Below are 21,573 nucleotides of genomic sequence, written 5' to 3' on the forward strand. Positions count from 1 at the left end.
TCACTTTTATATCTTTATCTCATTTGGCTGATAAGCTGTAACACTTTTAAACCCATTTTTTGGTGAAATTCGAAAACGTAGTTACTGCACTCTGCCTTTGTAGGGCAGTATAGATTTAAACAGATTAGACTGTATCATCTGATTAGTGTGGTTGCTATACAGTAGACAAACCATTGTTCTACAGGGCTCCCACACATGAAAGTGATTTAAAAATTTGCCTGGAAACCAGACGAATCTGCCAGAGCTAAAGTGATATTGGTCTGTCCATGCCGGAGTAAGATTACCCCTGAATGTACCGCCCTTCCTGTATGACAATAACGGTCTCTCCCCCGGGAGAGTATTTTTTGCAGGTCTTTCAGTCCGAGTGTATCAAAAAAGCAACTGGGTTAAGCACCGTTGGTCTGGCCAGTTTAACATTCACCAGGTTAGCATTCACCAGGTTAGCATTCACCAGCATTAGTTTCACTGAGGTTAGGGTCAGGGTTAAGGTTAGGTTTAGGTGTATCTCCTTCCCCGCGACTTTCGGCACCTCCGTGCAGCCAATCACAAGCTTCCGCTGCCTTAACCCAGTTGCTTTTTTGATACACTCGGATTGAAAGACCTGCAAAAAACACTCTCCCCTCTCCCCCCAGACGGGTCCACATCACAGAAGACACGCTGAAGCACTTGAACGGGGCGTACCAAGTGGAGGATGGAGACGGGGGGAGCCGAGATGCCCTTCTAAAGGGCAGAAAAACCTATCTGGTGATAGACCCCCACAAGAGAAAAAGTCTTACCTGTATTCCCATAGAGGTAGGTGTTAAAGGAATTTCTATCTATATGCAAAGCATTGACAGTGAACCACTGTATTGAATGATTGACTGATCGATTGATCGATCCAATACTTAATTGGTTAAATAACAGCACAGCATCCCTAACATTTCCGTATTTCGGTTGCAAAATGGTTAAAAATAAGATGTATTTAATTTTATTTTTACACAGAAACATCATTTGTGTTGTATATCTTTGTTTAAATGCTTAATTAATAGTTTTAATGTGCAAATGAATAGTATTTCAATGGCATCAGTCAGGAAGCCTATGCTGGAGCTATATTGCTGCTAGAGCAACATATCCTATTCTGAAGAGATCGGCCACTGGAACTCTTAATGCTTCCAGCACAACATACACAACGGTGACCGCAACAGTTTGATACCGATGGGTAAATGTGGTACCCATCCCTACAGATGAGTATATGGGGTTGTCCTGAAGAGTCACAGACAGTCAGAGTGCTGCTCGCCAACTGGGCACCAAATCTCTGGCCACAGCGTCATGGGTTTTATCTCATAGTGTTACTTACTGCGTGTCATCCCCTCTGGTACCAAATGTCGTCGTTAAAGTTTAATCCTTTCCGATCTTATCTCACACCGTCTTTCCTCCCTCTCACTGCTCTTCCTCTTACTGTGCTCTCCCTTTCTCCCCATATCTCTCTCTCTCTGTCTCTCTCTCTCTCTCTCTTTCTCAGGTACTAGTAATGCTGTAAAAATACCTGATATAACGCAAAGTGATATTGTCAAGTTGGAGTGAAAATCCACCCACCATGGATTTTGAAATTGTCTGTGCCCGCAAGCACACCAAGGAGCAAGTCAAAATCCTTTGCGAAAAATTGCAGAGCTACAGTAATATGTGCGGGATAACGACTGGCTCCGCCGTCCACAAACAACAATCCCGACAGCGGGATTGTTGTTTGTGGAGAGAATGCATTTTCTGATACTGCGTCGTCCATTTCTCGCTTAAAATATTTTTCAAAACATTCTTGAGAGCAACGTTTAGTTGAAAATGACGCTGTGTGTTTGTTTACATGGCTGACATGTTGGATACGGCACTAAATTCACGCAGTGAAGCCTGAGTGTAGCAGGTGCTCTGAGCCTTAATTTGATTAGGCACGGTCTGTTATAGGGCTGAGCGGTCTGTTATCCAGAAATATCAGACCGCTGATTTCAGTGGCGTCAGTTCAGAAAAAGCTAAGGTATGGCAACATGACTGGTGTCTTGAACGCGCGCGAAGGCGCGCGTTCAAGACACCAGTCATGTTGCCATACCTTATCAACAGGTATGATTCATTTAGTTTGAGAAGTACATTTTCTTTTTACGGTTTCTTGAGCTGGATATGGCAGCCTGGAACAGTTGTTCAAGTGCAGCTAAACTTGGCATGTTAGTAAATGTGCCACAATTAACAATAATGCATTGCACCTGTGGAGCTGAAATGTGGAGAATACAATTATAAAACCTTGTTGAAGTGACCATTTTGTTACATTTTGCATTTGTAGTTATTTTACTTTATTTTAACAACATAATAACCAGCACATATAGACAAAGAGACATTCATGTATTTATATTTAAAAGTAACTTTTATTTCCCCCCCTGAACCCAGGGTATGGCAGCTGCATACCCCTGCCATACCCAATTGACGCCCCTGGCTGATTTCAACGATTGACCAATCAGAATCAAGCATTGAACCAAGCCGTATAATAAATAATAATATAATGAACTGTATTTGTGTAGCTCTTTTCAAAAACGGGTTTACAAAGTGATTCACCGCAACATAAAACATAAGATATAAAAACAATTCAATGAAAGAAATAAGAACATAAAGGGACAATAAAAGAAAATTGAGAGTGAAACCAAAAACTAGCTGTTCATTCCTTCAAGGTAAAAGTCGTTGTATACAAAAGAGTTAGTGGACACTAGCCTGTCTAATTTCCAGTGGAAGTTTATTCCACAACAAAGAAGCTTATATTAGTCGGGGACCCACAGGCTCTAAAGTTCAAGGAATAGGGTTGAACAAAAGTGAAAAAAGTGATGACTCATCACTTTTCACAGTTTTGTGGGGCCGAAATTTAGCCCAAGGAATGTTCTTCATGCTAAACAAATGCTTGCAATGGATACAGAATCATGAAAACCCCCTAGTTTGACCCCTTGCATGCTACTTAAAAGCAGATTATTTCTTTTTTTAAATAGTTTTCTTTTCCTGTATAGTGGAGTTAATGGGACAGTGAACATACAAATGGCCATAACTTTTTTTTGCAATGTTTCTGGCAGAGCAGGCCTCTCATTCTGTGTACCTTAATGACCAAACTAGATAAAACAGAAAAAGGTACGGCAAGACATCACAGGTCATCTCCCATTTTGGCTATATGTGAGCTGTGTGATCTGAATTCTCCAGGCCAACACTTTGACCCCGAGTGAGCGCCGTCAGCGGGCGTCGGTCCGGATGTCCAAGTACCTCCAGTCGTGGCAGACCATCAACCCCTTCGCTGACCTCAGCAACCCCGACGCCAAGCCCTCCAAGCCCTCAGCCACGCCCTCTGATGAGCAGCTGCCACAGGTACGTCTACATCAGTGCTTCTCAACCTGTGGGTCGGGACCCCCAGGGGGGAGGGTCCCCAGATGATTAACTTACTGTGCAACATTGTTTTCCCACTCAACAGTAAACAAATCAATATAAAGTTTAAGTTTACAGAGGGTATCTGCACATTTCTAAAGTGACAATTTAAAGGACTTTTTAATACCTCTAAAATGACAAATTAGACATTGGCCAAATTGTCAAATATTAGAGGCGGAAATTGTGAAAATAGCCGATCTACATGCGAGGCGTTGTGAGCATGTAGATCGGCTATTTTCACAATAGAACTGTGTTTTCCAAAATGTAATGCCTCAACTCTTAGTGCTCTTCAGGGTGTGGGGTCCCCAGTTCAAATATGATTATTTTGGGGGCCTGAAAAGGTTGAGAACCACTGGTCTACATCTCAACCCCTGTGCTTGAGTCGAATCTCAAGCACAGGGGTTTTAAAAACTTTTTTGACTCAGGGCACCCCTGTAAATAACTTTTTCATCCACGGCACCCCTGAATTTTACACTGTTAATCTTTGGAATCTCACATCATATTGGAGAAATATCCATCCGTTTCCATCAGAACTGACAGAAAATAACTTTTAGTTTGACGTTCAACCACTTGAACCCGTAAATCCCTATTCTGAGTTCACCACGCTTTGAGAGCTTGTAGATCTGCTATTTTTGGTGAAGAGTGTTGGCCGTAGATGGAAAAAGAACTCATCAACAGTGCAATGTTTTACTATAGCATAGTGAAGTGATATTGATTTAGTGATATTGATGAATTCACAGCACCCAAGGGTGCCACGATGCCAGTTCAGGGGTGCCTCAGAATACATAAATAATATTTGGAATTCATCAATATCACTTCAGTTTAACCACTTAGACCCTCTATGCTTAGTAAAACAGACCTGATTTGCACTGTACTTGATGAGTTATTTTTTCCATCTACCTCAACTCTCTTCACCAAAAACAGCAGATCTATACACAGCAGATCTATAGCTCACAACGCGTCACGTTGTGACGCGATATGAGCTTGTAGATCGGCTGTTTTTTGGTGAACCTTCCCCCCAGAATAGGGATGCTGGTGTTCAAGTGGTTAAACGCCAAGTATAAAAGTTATTTTCTGTCTGTTCTAATGGAAACGGATATTTCTCTGTGACATATGTTGTATCTCAGCTGGAAAGATGTGCATATTTACTAGTGTTGTAGTACTCGAGTCAATGACTCGTCTCGAGTCAGGACTCGAGTCCAAATTTTCACTGACTCGGTCTCGTCTCGGTCTCGCCCTTAATTTGACTTGGACTCGTCTCGGTCTCGGTCTAATTTGACTTGGACTCGCCCCCCACCGAGTCCACTCGAGTCAAGTCACTACAATGCAATGGAATAAATGTTATATCCATATGAGGAGCGCATTCACGTTAACATTAAGAGAGCTGCCTTGTTAAGTAACGGAGCATTCTGATGTGTTTGAATGGGAAAACCTTATTTATTTATTTTAGCTTTTAGTCAAAATAAAATATTAAGACAAGAGTTTGTTTGAAAAACGTTTTGCAAAAATCATGCATGCTCTATTTCAATGCAACTATAACAGCAATGTTTAAAAATGTTATAGATTACAGTAGTAGACATAATTATTTTTTAAATAATATTATTTTTGTTATCACTTGGCCTTTTGGTGCATGGGCATCAATATTATATCCATATCATGATATTAGACTGGATAGTCCTAATTATCGTCTGTGATTTGGGATATTGTACTGCAGTATATGCCAAGTCTTATTTGTACACTAAAGTACTTGTTCTCTGCCTGGGAGAAAATGTAATTGTAGCAACTCAAATGTCTAGTTATTAGACAGAAAATTGGTATGGGAAAAAAAAACTACCTCTCCAAAAAACTCCCTCAAACCTAAACCACAGCATTGACAGCAACCAAAGGTAATTTGGGGAGACCTATTGATTTAATTTGAAGACAAGCCATTCATTTGAAAGGTATTGGTAGGAAACACCAGACAGGTGAATGCACATGAACGGGGGGTTCTTGCGTGTGTGTGTGTGTGTGTGTGTGTGTGTGTGTGTCCGGAAAAAAAATATATATATATTGTTTTCTGCAGCCTACCTATCAAAAAAAAAAAAAAGAAAAAGAAAACTGGACTCGGCTCGGTCTCGCCTACCATTGGTCTCGGACTCGACTCGGACTTGCCTCCCATTGGTCTCGGACTCGACTCAGACTCGACCCCCTCCCAGGGGCTCTTGACTCGGACTCGACTCGGACTCGAACCCCATATGACTTGGACTTGACTTGGACTCGCTTTAGGTGGACTCTAACACTAATATTTACATAGCATAATATGATAATATTCTAAAAAATGTTCAGCTACGGGCGGGCTCTGAGCGGCTCTGAGCCAATAGAGTTTGACTGCAGACCACGTGGAAACCCAGGAGGCGGATTCTGGGTGTAACGTCATGCAGACAGGCCAATATGAGTGGTTGGAGTTGGCACTCCCAGACTGTGATAGACAGACGGTCCCATCCAATCACCTGCTAAAGAACTTGAAAAAATGGCCCGCCCTTACATCGGGTCTGCCCGAGCAAGCCCAGATGGTAAAAGTAGATCGGTATATGCAGTATACGCACTACTGCCACCATCTGGCGGAGTCAGGTTACGTGCTTCGTCAAACTGTGGGGACTCTCACCCCTGTCAGAAACGGGGAAAAAAAGAAAAAGAAACTATAGCACTAACCCATAACATCACTTCCATTTATTTTGCATGCAATTGATTGTGTGTGTGTGTGTGTGTGTGTGTGTGTGTGTGTGTGTGTGTGTGTGTGTGTGTGTGTGTGTGTGTGTGTGTGTGTGTGTGTGTGTGTGCGTGCGTGCGTGTGCTTGTGTGTGTGTGTGTGCGTGTGTGCGTGCCGGTGCGTACACGTGTTGTTTGCAGGAAAGACCCCCTACTCAGAACAGCCCCAACTCGTAAGCTTATTTTGAATTTTCGTTCTTTAACTTTTCTTTTCTTTGATGAAATGTTAATATGTTGAAATTTTAGCTATTTAATGTTTGTTCAATGTTTAATGATTGTGCTGTTAACCACAGCACAATCTTACAAAGCTTAAGCAAACAAAACAAAAAAAGTACGGAAAAGAATTACACTGGCCAGATTTTGGTTTGCAGACTTTGCACACGTTGTATGTAAAACAAATCAAAAGGATTGAAGTGATTGTTGTCCTGTGTGTTATTTGTATAGATTGGTGGTGGACGATCGAGTCAGGCGTTCACTGGACACGCTTGAAGCAGAGAGGTAAGGTGGTAACATCATACTATAATGTGACATTGCCATTAGTCTGTTGCAATAGGAAGGCGGAGGATACAGACCTAAGTACTCTTGTAAAGATAAACACAATCTGAAAGTGACACTTGAGAACATGTACCTAAAATGCTGTAGAAATGTATGAGCACAGTTCACTTTTGTAAGAATAATACCGTCTGTACTTAAACATGTAACTAGATTAGATTCGATTCCACTTTTCTGATCCTAGAGGGGAAATTCAACTCAATATATGGGAAATAAAAAGGGTATAAAAGTGCATAAATGATGGTGGGATTTAGTTATCAAAAAACATCACTCTCAGAGTTACAAATGGATACATCAGATTTGAGATTTTTTTTATTGTTTAGAATTTAAGTTCGAAATACTTAGAAATATTTACAAAACCAAATCATGGGGTTATATTTATACACCCTCATTCTCTCCTCCAAGCATTTTCACATTTAGATTCTAATGTTGTATATTTCTTTTTCTGTCTCATTCAGCAAAGAAAGGCATAGAGCCCAGAAGCTCAACTGGCTGACTCTGCTGTTCAACGACATGTCATTAGAGAAACAGGTACATTCATTTATATGACTCTGCTATTCAATGACATGTCATAGAGAAACATGTGCATGCAGGCCTGGAATTTGGTAATTTTAGGGGCAAGGCCACTTGGCCTTTGGTGTTGTCCATTTTTGAGGGCACAAAGGCCAAATGCCAGGGCAGGAAGGCCATGAAATAAAACAAGATTTTAGTCCATTGAAAGAATGTGTTGAATTAAAAGGTTAGGGAGGATAAACTAATCTGCAGGAAATAGATAAATGATGGTATTTAGAATCTGATCCATGGTCAGCCCTTCAACAAACAAAGTCACTGGATTGGTTTAAAGATTGGGACTTTGGGGAGTTAAGATTTCAGAATCTCAACAAAAATAAACACTGGTGTTTACATGACAAGAAAGATACACCGGTGTCTACTGTATACATTGGCCTATTGACAGTGCCGGATTTATATGACATGAGGCCCCTGGGCAAGGGGAAATAAAGAGGCCCTTGTGCGCGCGAAGTACCGCACACGTACCGCGCACGCGAAGTACCGGATACATAGAGTGGGCGGGCTTTAGACTGCACTAAGCTTTCAGAGCAACTACATGCAGTGCGGCGAGCAGAGCAGAAGCTCTCAATGTTATTACCATAATAAAACAAAATGTGCAGTAACTAAACACAAATATCACTTTATTTGGATAGCAATACTTTAAAATGTCATCATTAACTCATTCAGGGTCTTTTCAAAATGGCTTCCAAGTTCCACACCGCCTCCCTCTCCATAGACTTCCATGTAATTAATAGTGCACGGATCATGCACGCCCATGCCTAGATCATGCACCACATGTGTGCACACTGTTCACAGCTTTCAAACAAAAAAATCTGAATGGAAATCCGTTCAGGCATTCATGAGCTAGCAGCCATTATGTTTTCTTGAAATGTAAACAAACATGGCTGCCATGTTTGAAAGATGGGGTTGGTATGGGGGTTAAACATGGAATTTCGCGATCATGCCTACTAAATATTTTGGGGTCCAAAAAATATTTTTTGAAAAAAAAAAAAAAAAAAAAAAATCCTTTTTTTTTTGGAGGCCCCCCACCCCCTGAGGCCCCTGGGCACGTGCCCACCCTTGCCCAATGGTAAGTCCGGCCCTGCCTATTGACCAGAGAGAGACAGAGGAGAAAGTGGTACAGTCGGCTGGGGCATTAAGGCCACTGTGGCCTCAGGTCATGCCATTGGTTTGAGGGGCACAAGGCCAAACTGAGGGGCAACGATGGCCATGGCCTCCATGAAATTCCTGCCCTGGGTGCATGTATTTCCTGGGGTAAAAGTCCATCACTGAACGGACCATAGTTCACACTGTGAACACTGTATGGATTCCATGCGTTACAGAAGCAAACGTTTTAGCTCGGGACCCAAAAGAGTAATTTGATGGCTCCCCGTGACCGATAGTCAGGCCGTTAGGGCTATTTTGTGCTAATCAGTCTAAAGCGCCAAATTTGCACAAATGTAGCCCAGGGCTTGCTCTAATGATTTAGCTAGGGCACCCGAGCCGCCGACCTTCGGGGTCGCCACAGCGGCCAAATCAAGTTGGGCTCCCATCGACTTTCTATACAGGAGGAAAATACCCAGAAAAGAATCTGCTTTAAGTAGGATGTGAGGGGTCTAACTAGGGGTTTATCATGTTGCTGAATCCATTGTAAGCATTTGTTTTGCACAAAAAACATTCCTTGGGCTATACATGGCCCCAGAAAACGCCCACAAAACTAAATATTTATGTTTGTGTGTGTGTGTGTGTGTGTGTGTGTGTGTATGTGTATGTGTGCGTGCGTGCGTGCGTGCGTGCGTGCGTGCGTGCGTGCGTGCGTGCGTGCGTGCGTGCGTGCGTGTGTTCCAGTTTCGTCTGTCAGAGGTCACAGGTCTCCACCAGTCAATGAGTTGCTTGTCTCTGATCTTCGTAACTCTCTTTACCGTCCAGATGCTTGTCTCTTACAAGTGAGTATTTATGTCTGCAAACTACTTAGAGTATACCGTCGTTTCTTTTGTTGTACGACAGGACCCCAAATGAATGGGCCGCGCCACGGAACCCCGTCTGAAAATATTTTATGCCAGGGTACCCCATTGTGTTTATTGTTTAAAAAATATTCCAAATGTTTTTTTAAAAAGTTTGGATTTTTATTATTTTCAAATAGGAAACGTATATCCACAAGTTTCCGCGGGAGTTTACTGGAGACTATCGGGACCAAACTTCCGGGTTTAACAGCAGACATACAAGCTCACGTCGCATCGCAGATGCAACCCGTTGTGAGCTTGTAAATCGGCAACGGAAGCTTGGTGCAGACGTCTGCGCAATGCACTATGGGGCGTTGGAAACTCGTGGATAGGTTTACTTTAAAGTGGTTAAAGTGATTGTGATGCTATGTAAAATAATTTTGCTGGGGAGCCCCTGGAACCCCCTCAAGGATCTCTGGGGGTCCCCGGACGCCTCATTGAGAACCACTGTTGGATGCCACTCGCCACATGCGCACACACACACACACACACACACACACACACACACACACACACACACACACACACACACACACACGCACACACACACACACACACACATTGAACACACATTGAGGCCCTTGCTGGCTCGTCATTCACTTGTCCCCTGAGTAAATTATTCAGCCGGCACTTATTTACCAGTTCAACAGCTTCACTGCATCAATCATTCATTTGATTAATCATTAAACCTCTAATTCAGTCCACCTGCGGTTGAGTCTTTCTTTCTTTCTTTTGTTCTTTCTTTCTGTGTTTTTCTTTCTTTCTTTCTTTCTTTCTTTATTTCTTTCTTTCTTTCTTTCTTTCTTTCTTTCTTTCTTTCTTTCTTTAAAGGTAGGGTAAGCAATGTTCTTTCTTTATAATACGTGTTAAATAACTATATTCTGATAATAAGTAATCATTGCTATAGCACTTTATAGCAGCGATTACAATCAGAATATTATGCTTTAACCTTTTAACCAAAACATATCACTTATCACTTTAATCCTTCACTCACTAGCATGGTCAGTCAGTCAGTCAGTCAGTCAGTCAGTCAGTCAGTCAGGCAGACAGACAGACAGACAGACAGACAGACAGACAGACAGACAGACAGACAGACAGACAGACAGACAGACAGACAGAAAGACAGACTCTGTTTTCTCATGCTCATTCAGATTCAGATGAACAATAAAAGTTCTCCTTCCTCGCCTAGAAACTTTGAAATGGCCGTGTCCTACGGTGTGACCTTCCCTGTGCTGGTGCTGCTTCTGTCTGTGGTCTTCACTGGAAAACTGGAGGTAGAAATCACATGCTACAGTAGTTTTACTATGATGTTTTAGTAGCTACAGTATGATGTCCAGGCACACATAGACATCAAAGGGGGCTTGAGCCGCTTCCCTTTTATCCGTCTGTAAAAAGTGCCCTCTCCAGACCATGAATGCAGTTTTTACTATGGTGAAATAAATGCAAATTCCCTCTTTCCATGCCACACCTGAAGGCAGCATTCAAGAGAATTGCCTTGTCCAAACTCTCCTGAACTTGAATGCAGCATCTTATGTTGAAAGAATTGCCCTCTCTGTGTAAAGATCCATGCCCTACGCCACATCTCCAGTATTCACTTGATTATGCTCAGTGTGGTATCAAGCACCGAAAATAGCCGACCTCCAAGCGTTGTGAGCTTGGAGGTCTGCTATTTTCTATATTTCCACCAAAAGGCCCTTTTGGAAATTTCAGATAATATATATTATTATATATTTCAAATAAAATAAAATAAAAGCAAAAGTAGCAGATCTACAAGCTCGGAACATGTTGCTTTATGTTGTGTTTCGAGCTTGCTGGACTACTACTTTTGATGCTTTTGTGTGACGTTGTAGTGTGATCAAGTAGGACGTTAATTTACGAAAAAACATGAAAAGTTAGAGAAGAGGTTTGGCCCAACAGCGACGATATATTCTTTAATTTACATTAATATTTAGACCGGGGACACATTTTTAGGCATTATTACTAATAGTCCAGGCGTTTCGGGCAGTATTTTGATGGAATTGTGCACTTTATGAAAGAAGCATGAAAACATTCCTTGGGCTAAAAACGGACCCCATAAAACTATGGTTTGGTGACTTTTCAAAGTTTTGTGGCGGCTGTTTCTCGGAAAGGAATGTCTTTCGTGCAAAACAAATGCTTGCATTGGATTCAGAATCCCAAAAAACACATAGTTTGACCCCTCACATGCTACTTAAAGCATATTTATTTTTTGTATTACTTTACTTTTAGTAAAGTCTATGAGAGCCCAACTTTGATTGGCTCCCACAAGTTTCCCAAGACAAATCTGCGATGCCCCTATAGCCAAAAATGTTCCATATGGCATGTTCTAACTGTGTGCCAAATCTCATGCTTCTATCATAAAGTGCACGATTTTTGCCTGAAACGCTCGGACTATAACCATGGTTTAACAATTGAAAAATAGCAGATCTACAAGCTCGTATTTTTCTGCTATCTGCAATTTTTTAAACAGTTTTAATATTTTTGACCCATTCTAAAAATGTCTTCTAAATCCTTCTAAAAAAAGAAGAGATGAGAGATGATAAAAACGCATGTTTCTATCATCATGTCAAAATAGCAGATCTACAAGCTCGCAGCACGGCACTCGGTGCCACACTGTGAGCTTGCATATCTGCTAGTTTTCAATAGCTAAAGTATAACAATAATTCCAGTTCTTGGGTTAATATACAGTACATATGTATATTGTATGTTTCAGAGGTTTCAGAACGGGTACACATTATTGTGTATCATTATTTTATGCTTTAACTATTGAAAAATAGAAGATATACAAGCTCACAGCGCGGCACCAAGTGCCGCGCTGCGAGCTTGTAGATCTGCTATTTTTGAAAAATCGTGAAAATTAGAATTTTGACCCGATTCTATAAGTGTCTTTTGAAGATTTTTTGAAAAACCCTATGTTTCTTTGTCAGTAATCTGGCTCGCCATTGTCAAAGAAAAGGTCCTTTTCACTTAAATGGAGCTCAGTTAGTCTGTTCTTGAGAGACTACTATGTCAGTGGTTCTTAAACCTTTTCATGTGAAGGACCTCCAAACTGTATTTGGCCACGGACCCCCATCTCAAAATATTTAGTTCCAGGGACCACCCAGAAGCAAAATTTGGGTTCCAAACGTTTGCTTTAAAAATACATATATTCAAAGATTTGCACACATTTTCACGACTTTTTCAAAAATAGCAGATCTACAAGCTCGCAGCGCGGCACTCGGTGCCACGCTGTGAGCTTGTAGATCTGCTATTTTTCAATAGTTAAAGCATTCAATAATTCTAGGCCTAAATATACACATCATGTACATATTGTGTGTTTTAGAGGTGGCAGTCTAAGATGCCTCTGAGCATGCAGTGGATCTCGGGGCTGTCGAGAGGTGTGTCCAGCAGGGCGGCGCTACGGCTCCTGGTGGTCAGCGTCTGTCTGCTGATGACCATGCTCATGGCCATCCTGAACTTTGTGAGTTGGAGTCTTCTTTGTATGCATTGTCCTGTCATTTTTGTTCAAGCAAGTGACGGCACTTTTTGTTTTAGTTTTAGACGTATATATATTTTCATCCATGCCTTACCCCTTATGCCTTCATTGCTTCATTGCCTTTTTTTTTTAAATACTTAAATTAGCCGATCTACATCAACATGTTGTGAGCTTGTAGATCAACTATTTGAAATATTCGAAAATGTTTTTCAAAATAGCAAAAAAATTGCAAGAGAGTTTAGGGTTAAGAGGTAAGGCGTGGACAGAAATAGAGCCTTTTGAATAAAATTCAGTTTTAGTCATATTTTAGTCATCCAAAATGTTTTACTTTTAGTCTTAGTTTCCTTTCCTTTAGTTGACAAAAAGTAATTGATAGCAGGGCCGTGATATTTGCGTTGCCAGACTCTATCACACTGTGGATGGGTGTCTGGCAACGCAAGGCTAGGGCCGTGATGTTGTTACTTGATATATACTTGATCAGATCTACAAGCTCACAACGCATCGCTTGTAGAGCTCTGAGCACGGCACCTGCCCACGACCAAGCATAAAATGAATCGTCTTAGTTCAACTGGATCTCTTTCCCGCTAGTTTTTATTTGTTGATGAAATTGTCCCAGTATATAGTCCTACTCCTTTTTTATATGCATGCACTTGAACCCTAGAGTCCATATTCTGAGACTTTAGACAAAAATAGCAGATCTACAAGCTCACTATGCCTCGCGCTGCGAGGCGTTGTGAGCTTGTCTATTTTCGGCAAAGAGGTTTGGTGTAGAGGGGAACAAGAGCAGACTAAGTACAGAGTGAAAGGTCACGTTTATTAACCCATTTAGTGCTCCAGACATGAACGGGTTAAATGTCTAGCATGCCGCTCACAGGCTCCTATACGCTCCATTGTCTTATTTTGAAGGCCAGAAGTCCATTGCGTAAACACTTCCGGGTTGACGTCATGACGTCATTCAATGGGAGCGGTCGTCATCCCATGCCGATCCTAAAATGGCCGTTTGATCTGATGCCTTTGTTATTATGTTTTTGTAGCGAGAATCTAATGCCATCCTTGGCTTTAAAAGTGTTGTTTGGAGATAATGGACATTAAAGATGAGATCGGCCGTCGGCCTCCATGTTATGGGATTACTATTTTGTGCACGTGGATCCGTGATGATGATGATTCGGCGAGGCCGATCATGCCCAGACCTTCCGCCGGTTTATAGGGTAAGAACGCCAGCGTTACTCTTTATACAGTATTTTTCGCGAGTATACTCGGGATCGGCACTCTAAATACTTGAGTATTTTTCACGAGTATACTCGGGATCGGCTAGAAATGAGTTAAGTATTGACAGTTCAACTGGTTAAATATCTGAAAACACAAATTGACATGAATCCAAAATACACTGATGATTGTGCTGCCAAACGATATGGAAAACTATATGGAATCTATATAAAGGTTGTGGGGGTCCCTGCTTCATCTCTCTCTCAACTAAGGGGTCCTTGGCCTGAAAACGTTGAAGACCCCTCCCTGATCTCTATGTCCATTCATCCATCCATCTATCGTTGTGTCTCCTTCTCCCTCTCTCTTCTTTTGTCTCCTCCAGTTCTTCATCCCAGGGGACGGCTGTGTTAATGTTTCCCACAACAGAACGGAGCTGGAGGCCATGAAGCTCTACACTGTACCTGTGAGTGCTGTGACCCTCCTGTTCTTTTGTATTTATCATTTTAAAAATGATTTAAACCAGCGAAACTAGCCGATCTACAAGCACACAACGCTTCACAATGCGAGGTGTTGTGTGCTTGTAGATCTGCTGTTTTCACTAGACAGTCTTGTTCTTGTATGATGAAGAAGGGCTTTCTTTACTTTACGAGAAAACATACACATTTCAAACACTGACTTCCCACCAGAAGTCAGTGAAGGATACAATGGAGATGGTTGGAAGAAATGTAGCATCTGATTAATTTCTATTTGGCCTGGAATTCCCCTTTAAAGGTGCCTGTTCACGCCAATTCTTGGCCATCTGGCCAGTGATGTATATCGGACTAGTTATATGGGGTCTCCCATATATGGAGACCCCTGCATGATAGTCAACAATCTGATGTCAGAACATGCCCATATATGGGCATTACCAAATGGGCATTCCCAGATATGCGCTTAATATTTATGACATCGGGACAGGGATCTCCATATATGGGCATAAAACGGACAAGGACGTAATTAATTTGCAAGTGTGACTCGTGATGACAACAGCGATCTACATAAAAGGGACATCAAATCAGGGCGTGATGTCAGAGCGGCAAACCCATTCTGTTGGTGGTTCCCCTGACATCACAGTGACATCAGAGCATGATGTCAGAGCGACAAACCCATAGAGCCACAGACAAACCCATAGAACCACAGTGTCAGGCGTGACGTACAGACAGACAGAGATTCACGGACAAGATGTGCTGGTTTTCATAGAGTAAACTTGCGACCTACGGTCGCAATTAAGATAAGACTAGAAAGATGCAATTCTGGGAAATCGCAAGTGTGGTTGCCGTGATGTGAGTCACACTTGCAAATGAATTCCGTCTTACCATTAGAATTTTCCCCATTCAAGTCAATGGGGGAAAATTAATTCACTAATGAATTAATAGCCATAGGAGATCTCTGTGTCAGTCCTTGTCCCTTTTATGCCCATATATGGATATACTTTGTCAGTCTCATGTGGTCTTTGACGTCAGACATCTATGATGTCAGTCATCTCCATTGATGGGAAATTTGTAATTTTTTCCCATAGAAGTCAACGGAGAAAATGCTATTATAAACTATATAATGTCTCTCAGCAAAATGCAAACAACACAACAAAGGTCGCAACTTACTTTGAAAAGCTCCACCGGCTGTCCGTCAGTCCCTCCGTCAGTCCCTCCGTCAGTCCCTCCGTCTGTCCCTCCGTCTGTCCCTCACGTCACACTTTTGGCCCTACTCTTATCTCCGGCACTGTTTCCCCTATCCATGCCAAACTTTGCACACACACTGGCTGGCAAAACCACAACCTCCGCCCCTGATTTCTCACATGCCCCTCTCCTAGCGCCACCATCAGGTTGCCGACCTGACGGTCGCTTATCTCCCGATTAGGGAGTCTTACTGGTATAGTTTTGTGTATTAACTGGATTATTTCATGGACACCCTGTGCTAATATTTGACGTTCTCTCCTCTCCTCTCCTCTGAATTCCCACCCTTTCTTCCTCTCCTCTCCTCTCCCCTCCCCTCTCAGTACTACATCTATTGCTGTCTGCTGGCCATGCTGGGCGTGCTGGTGTTTGTGAGGACGTGCATGTCGTTGAAGGCGTTGCTGCTGACCCTGGCTGTGGTGGTGTACCTGGCCCTGTTCCTCTACGTGTACGCCCAGAGGTCCCACTGCCTCGTCGACCTGCTCTACAACTCCTCCTCCAAGTGAGTGGGAGAGAAGGGACGGGCAGCAGGGACGTGCTGGGCCCCTGATTCAGCCCGGGAAAAAGAGTTGGAGAGGCCCTCATTGCGCGTTATAAAGAGAGATCTCTCTCTATAGCGCTGCTGCTACTCAAAGATTTGCCATTTCAGATCATGACAAGTGACAAGCCAGTGGGCCAATTACATGAATTAGGCCTATATTTCGTTGTTGTCGGGTGGAAACCTTGTATGTCCAAAACCGTTTGTTTTGTATTTATCATTTAAAAAATGATTTAAACTAGTGAAAACAGCCGATCTACAAGCACACAACGCCTCGCGGTGCGAGGCGTTGTGTGCTTGTAGATCTGCTGTTTTCACTACTTTTGTGCAAACAGTTTAATTTTTACTTTTGTGCAAACAGTAAAATTCTTTCCTAATGGTCCGGCCTGGACCGGCCGAGAATGAACCGGCCGTTCGGGAGTTGTCCCGCTTTTCCCAATGGCCAGCACGTCCCTGACGGGCAGAGAATGCTAGAGAGGCAGGGGCTGACATATCCAAATATATTGAGTACTATTTTTAGTACTTGGTACCACACTAAACTACCGTAAGCATAAAAAAGCGCAATGTGGCATATACAATTCAATTCAATTCAATTCAAAGGAGCTTTATTTGGCATGAGAAAACATACGTTTACATTGCCAAAGCAAGTGTCACAAATAAAATAAAAACTGTTGAAAATGGGGAACATATATACATTAGGAGGGGGCACAGCATTGTGTAAACAGAGCTACAGTATGTCGCATTGTGACATTTTATATATATACAGGGTATAAAGCTTTTGGAACAAATAACAGCATTATTTTTTTCTCAAAATGCATTTAAAGGTAGCAGTTCTGTTATACAGTGTGGAATTCTACACAGAGAGGGCAATTCTTTCAACATAAGATGCTGCGGTCAAGTTCAGGAGAGAAATGGCAATTCTTTTGAATGCCGCCTTCAGGTATGGCATTTTCACCATAGTGAAAACTGCATTCATGGTCTTGAGAGGGCACTTTTTACAGACGGGTAAGAGGGCAGGGGCTCAAGCCCCCTTTCATGTTTATGTGTGCCTGAGTCCGGGGCATTTTAGTTAACTGAAATAAAAAAGATGCTTTACAAAGAAAATAATAATAACTGAGACTGTATTGTAAATTTCTGAATTTAAATTAAGTATTAGTCTTTGTCAAAGATCTACACATTTAAAATGATTATTGAACTATATGCAGTCCAAAAATAAATTATTAAGCATATGATTCCTGTAGTGTTAATGCACACAACAAACACACTCACAAATAGGCTACATATAAAAGCACTCTGAGGATGATGTTGATGTGTTTTGATATTGTGGTTTGACTACATATGACTGTCTGTTTATGTCGTTTTTATACAGTATTTGCTACCTGTTTCATATTTTCATACTTGTTGCGGCACAAACTGCCCATCTTGGGACGAATGAACTTGAACTTGAGAGGAAGACAGAGAGTGAAAGTCACCCTACCTAATTAGACCTCACTTTCCACGTCATTCACTATAGCGTCTGCACTACAGTCATTACTCTGTGTGTCTGTCTTTCCCCGCCGGGCCCGGGTGTTCAGTTTCATGTTGTTTTGTCTGTCACTCAGAGGGAACATTGTTAAAAAGCCTTTCGTCAGAAGTATCATGTTTTATTCAGGTCAGTGTGTTATAGGGTGGGGGGCAGGGACGTGCAGAGAATGTTAGAGAGGCAGGGGCTGACATTTCTAAAAGGGCCTTTTTGGTGGAAATACCGAAAATAGCCGACCTCCAAGCTCACAATGCCCCGCGCTGCGACGCGTTGTGAGCTTGGAGGTACACACTAAACTAAGCATAAAAAGGCTAGGGATGTCCCGATACCACTTTCTTGCTGACCAAGTACTTGCTTAAATAGTGTGTGGTGCTCCAAAATAAAATGCTTTAAATAATTATGTTGTCATGCCTAGAGTAAGAGAAGGTGAAAACACTGTTCATTAGTTGAACTAACACACACAAAACTGTGTCTTAGGACTTTTGATATGTTATAACATATTAATGAAACAAAATGGTATCGGGCGCTGCCGTGAGCAATATCGGACGAGTACGAGTAGAGCAAAATAGGCTGGTATCGGGGCTTGTACCGATTCTGGTATTGGTATCGGGACATCCCTAAAAAAGCCAATACTGGAGAGGTGGCGTGCAGCTTGGATTTCTACACAGGGAGGGCAATTCTTTCAACATAAGATGCTCCATTCAAGTTCAGGAGAGTTTGGTGTTTGGACAAGGCAATTCTCTTGAATGCTGCCTTCAGGTATGGCATGGAAAGAGGGCATTTGCAATTCTTTCACCATAACACCATAGTCTGGAGAGGGCACTTTTTACAGACTGTTAAAGCCCCCTTTCATGTCTATGTGTGCACGACACGTGCCTGATGTTTTATTGAGGGCAGTGTGTTATAGGGTGGGGGGGTGCTGTCTGCCTGGGGATACAGTGATTGACACTTACCGTAGATAGTACAGACAGTGACACCGAAGAGTCCTGTGAGGGTGTGACACTGTTAAAAGTGTCTTTGCTTACGGCAGGGTGTTGTATAGCGCTATAGTGAAACAGAAATCCTGGATGTGTGTGCGTGCGTGTGTGTGCGTGCGTGCGTGCGTGCGTGCGTGCGTGCGTGCATGCGTGTGCGTGTGCACGTGCATGTGTAAACCAAGAACTTATCATCAGTCTGAACACTATGATAAAAAACACATCTGTAGGCTACATTGAAACTAAAGAAACTATAGGATGTCAGGTCAACAAATAGCATCTGTCTAAAAGAAACATGCTATCTAAATGACATTATAACCCATGGTCGTCAAAGCTAGGTCAAGTGCAGCTACAGGTTGAGTCTGAAGTAGGGATGGGACGACCAAAGAAATTGCAATTTACGATATTATGGCAATAATCAAAATATCCCAACATCCAGCTGGGGCAGAACATTTGCCCAAAAATAGCAGATCTACAAGCTCGCAACACGTCACATTGTGACACGTTATGAGCTTGTATATTGGCTATTTTTTGGGCAAATAGAGAAAAAGAAAAAGGTGAATTGATCCCAGTGCATGACAGAGAATAATCTCACAATAAATGTAATCTCCACGATGTGATTATTGTGACTGTTTTTTTTTTAGTTTTTAGTTTTTTTATCACAATAAACGATAATAACAATTAGGGAAGGGAGAACAGTCTGGGTCCTCTGGGACATGCATCAAGTCAGTGTTGTTTTGTAACTAAAGTGTGTGTATGTCTGTGTGTGCCTGTGTGTGCGTGCGTGTGTGCTTTAGGCCTGGTGTGCTGAAGGAGCCTACGATCATGGCCGGGGTTTGGCTTTTCGTCTTCTACTTCATGTGCCTCATATTGATCAGACAGGTAAGACGACCTGTGTGTGTGTGTGTGTGTGTGTGTGTGTGTGTGTGTGTGTGTGTGTGTGTGTGTGTGTGTGTGTGTGTGTGTGTGTGTGTGTGTGTGTGTGTGTGTGTGTGTGTGTTTTCACCGCTTTATGCATGTCTGTGCTTTCTCTGAGCTGGATTTTCAACGATCGCAATTGTAATGTCATAGTTTCCATTTGTTGCTCTCTCTCTCTCTTTCTGTCTCCCAATATATTGGTAAAGGTAAAGCTTTTACAGTCACTCAATCAAACACATCAGATCAGTCCCATCCAGTCAACCTTTTCAGGCTGCGACCCCCAAAATAATAATATTTGAACTGGGGACCCCCCACCCTGACGAGCACTAAGAGTTGAGGCATTACATTTTGTATGACGCTGTTCTAATTTCTGCCTCTAATATTTGACAATTTGGCCAATGTTTAATTTGTCATTTTAGAGGTCTTAAAAAGTCCTTAAATTGTCACTTTAGAAATGTGCAGATACCCTCTATACACTTAAACTTTATGTTGGTTTGTTTACTGTTGAGTGAGAAAACAACGTCGGACATCAAGTTAATCATCTGGGGACCTAGCTCCCCCAGAATAATTTGAGAACCACTGTTTTAGTTGACCGTGTACCAGTGAACTGTACTGTCATGAAACTGTAACTTTCCCTATGCAATATTCTAATAAATACTTCAATCAATCAATCAATCCTCCCTGCCCGCAGGATGAGCTGGGCTGCAGGGTGGAGTTCCTGTTGGAGTGCTGCTTCCAGACGGAGCGAGAGGGCATCGAGACCATGGAGAACGTCAACAAGCTGCTGCTGCAGAACGTCCTGCCGCTGCACGTCGCCTCCTTCTTCATGAACGTCAAGAACATACACAACCAGGTAGAGCAGGGGTTCCCAAACTTTTTTGTCTCAGGGCACCCCATGAACCCAGCACTTTATATTTATAGCATATAGTCATTGTCAGGTGGAGACCTTGTATGTCCAAAACCGTTCGTTTTGTATTTATCATCTATAAAATGTACTAAACTAGTGAAAACAGCAGATCTACAAGCACACAACGCCTTGCATCGTTGTGTGCTTGTAGATCGGCTGTTTTCACTAGTTTTGTGTGACAGTCTTGTATGATGAAGCAGGGCTTTGCTTTACCAAAAGACGTACACATTTGCAACTTTGAGATACGAGGTTTCTGCCCGACAGTGACGATATTTTAGTGATTATGTTGCGAGGAAAACGTTGAGATAATAGACATTTTGGTTAGAACTGACTGAAAATAACTTTGTTCTTCAAGTTTTAAATTAAACAAACAATCTTTTTTAGATGTCCTAATAAATTCTGAATATTATCAAATTATGTCGCGGCACCCCCTGGACTGCCGTCACAGCACCCCAGGGTACTTTGAAAACCCCTGAGGTAGAGGACAAATAAGCCCCTTTTCCACCGACATGGCCCAACACCTCACCACTCCACACCGCCCACACGTTTTCCACTACAAGGACCTGGGTAGAGTGATGTGAAAGTGGTACTAAACGTGGTACTACAAAGTATCCACTACAGAGTAGGTCTGAGCTAGGCCACACAGGGCCAAACACATCATAATGACTGATCACTTACTGACTTTTCATTTAGACCACCAGGATATAGTTGTAATACATGATAATAGATTCTATTGTGTTATAACCACTATTATAATCAATTATAGTGTATTATAATTTTCATAGTAATACATTATAATAATGTATAGTGTATCATAATCACAGTTATAATACATTATAGTGTTTTATAATTAGGATTGTTGTAATACAAATTTATATTGTATTATAATCACAGTTAAAAGGGTCAATTTGTTTCTTACCGATAGGGGTACTTTTGTGTAGACTCTCTTTACTGCCTCAGCTCTAGACCATGGAGGGGAAAGGAACTGGTTGGAATAACGTGTTCCTTCCACGCGCTACGTCTCACCGGGG

At 42.1% G+C, this 21,573-nt stretch overlaps 1 protein-coding gene across 1 annotated transcript in view; it reads left to right on the forward strand.

Moving 5' to 3' along the window:
• Positions 1-21,573, forward strand: part of LOC308298122 (adenylate cyclase type 2) — a gene marked incomplete at both ends in the record, with an annotated part of 69,248 nt that overhangs the window by 26,616 nt on the left and 21,059 nt on the right. The window contains 13 exon segments of the mRNA XM_080741679.1: positions 633-792; positions 3,202-3,346; positions 3,349-3,377; positions 6,310-6,341; positions 6,613-6,666; positions 7,188-7,251; positions 9,118-9,215; positions 10,462-10,546; positions 12,613-12,750; positions 14,354-14,434; positions 16,007-16,185; positions 19,515-19,599; positions 20,327-20,488. Of these exon segments, the coding sequence (XP_080597805.1) occupies positions 633-792; positions 3,202-3,346; positions 3,349-3,377; positions 6,310-6,341; positions 6,613-6,666; positions 7,188-7,251; positions 9,118-9,215; positions 10,462-10,546; positions 12,613-12,750; positions 14,354-14,434; positions 16,007-16,185; positions 19,515-19,599; positions 20,327-20,488 (1,312 nt within the window).

Source organism: Nannobrachium achirus, assembly GCF_963921795.1.
Source record: "Nannobrachium achirus genome assembly, chromosome: 14".
Classification (NCBI taxonomy): domain Eukaryota; kingdom Metazoa; phylum Chordata; class Actinopteri; order Myctophiformes; family Myctophidae; genus Nannobrachium; species Nannobrachium achirus.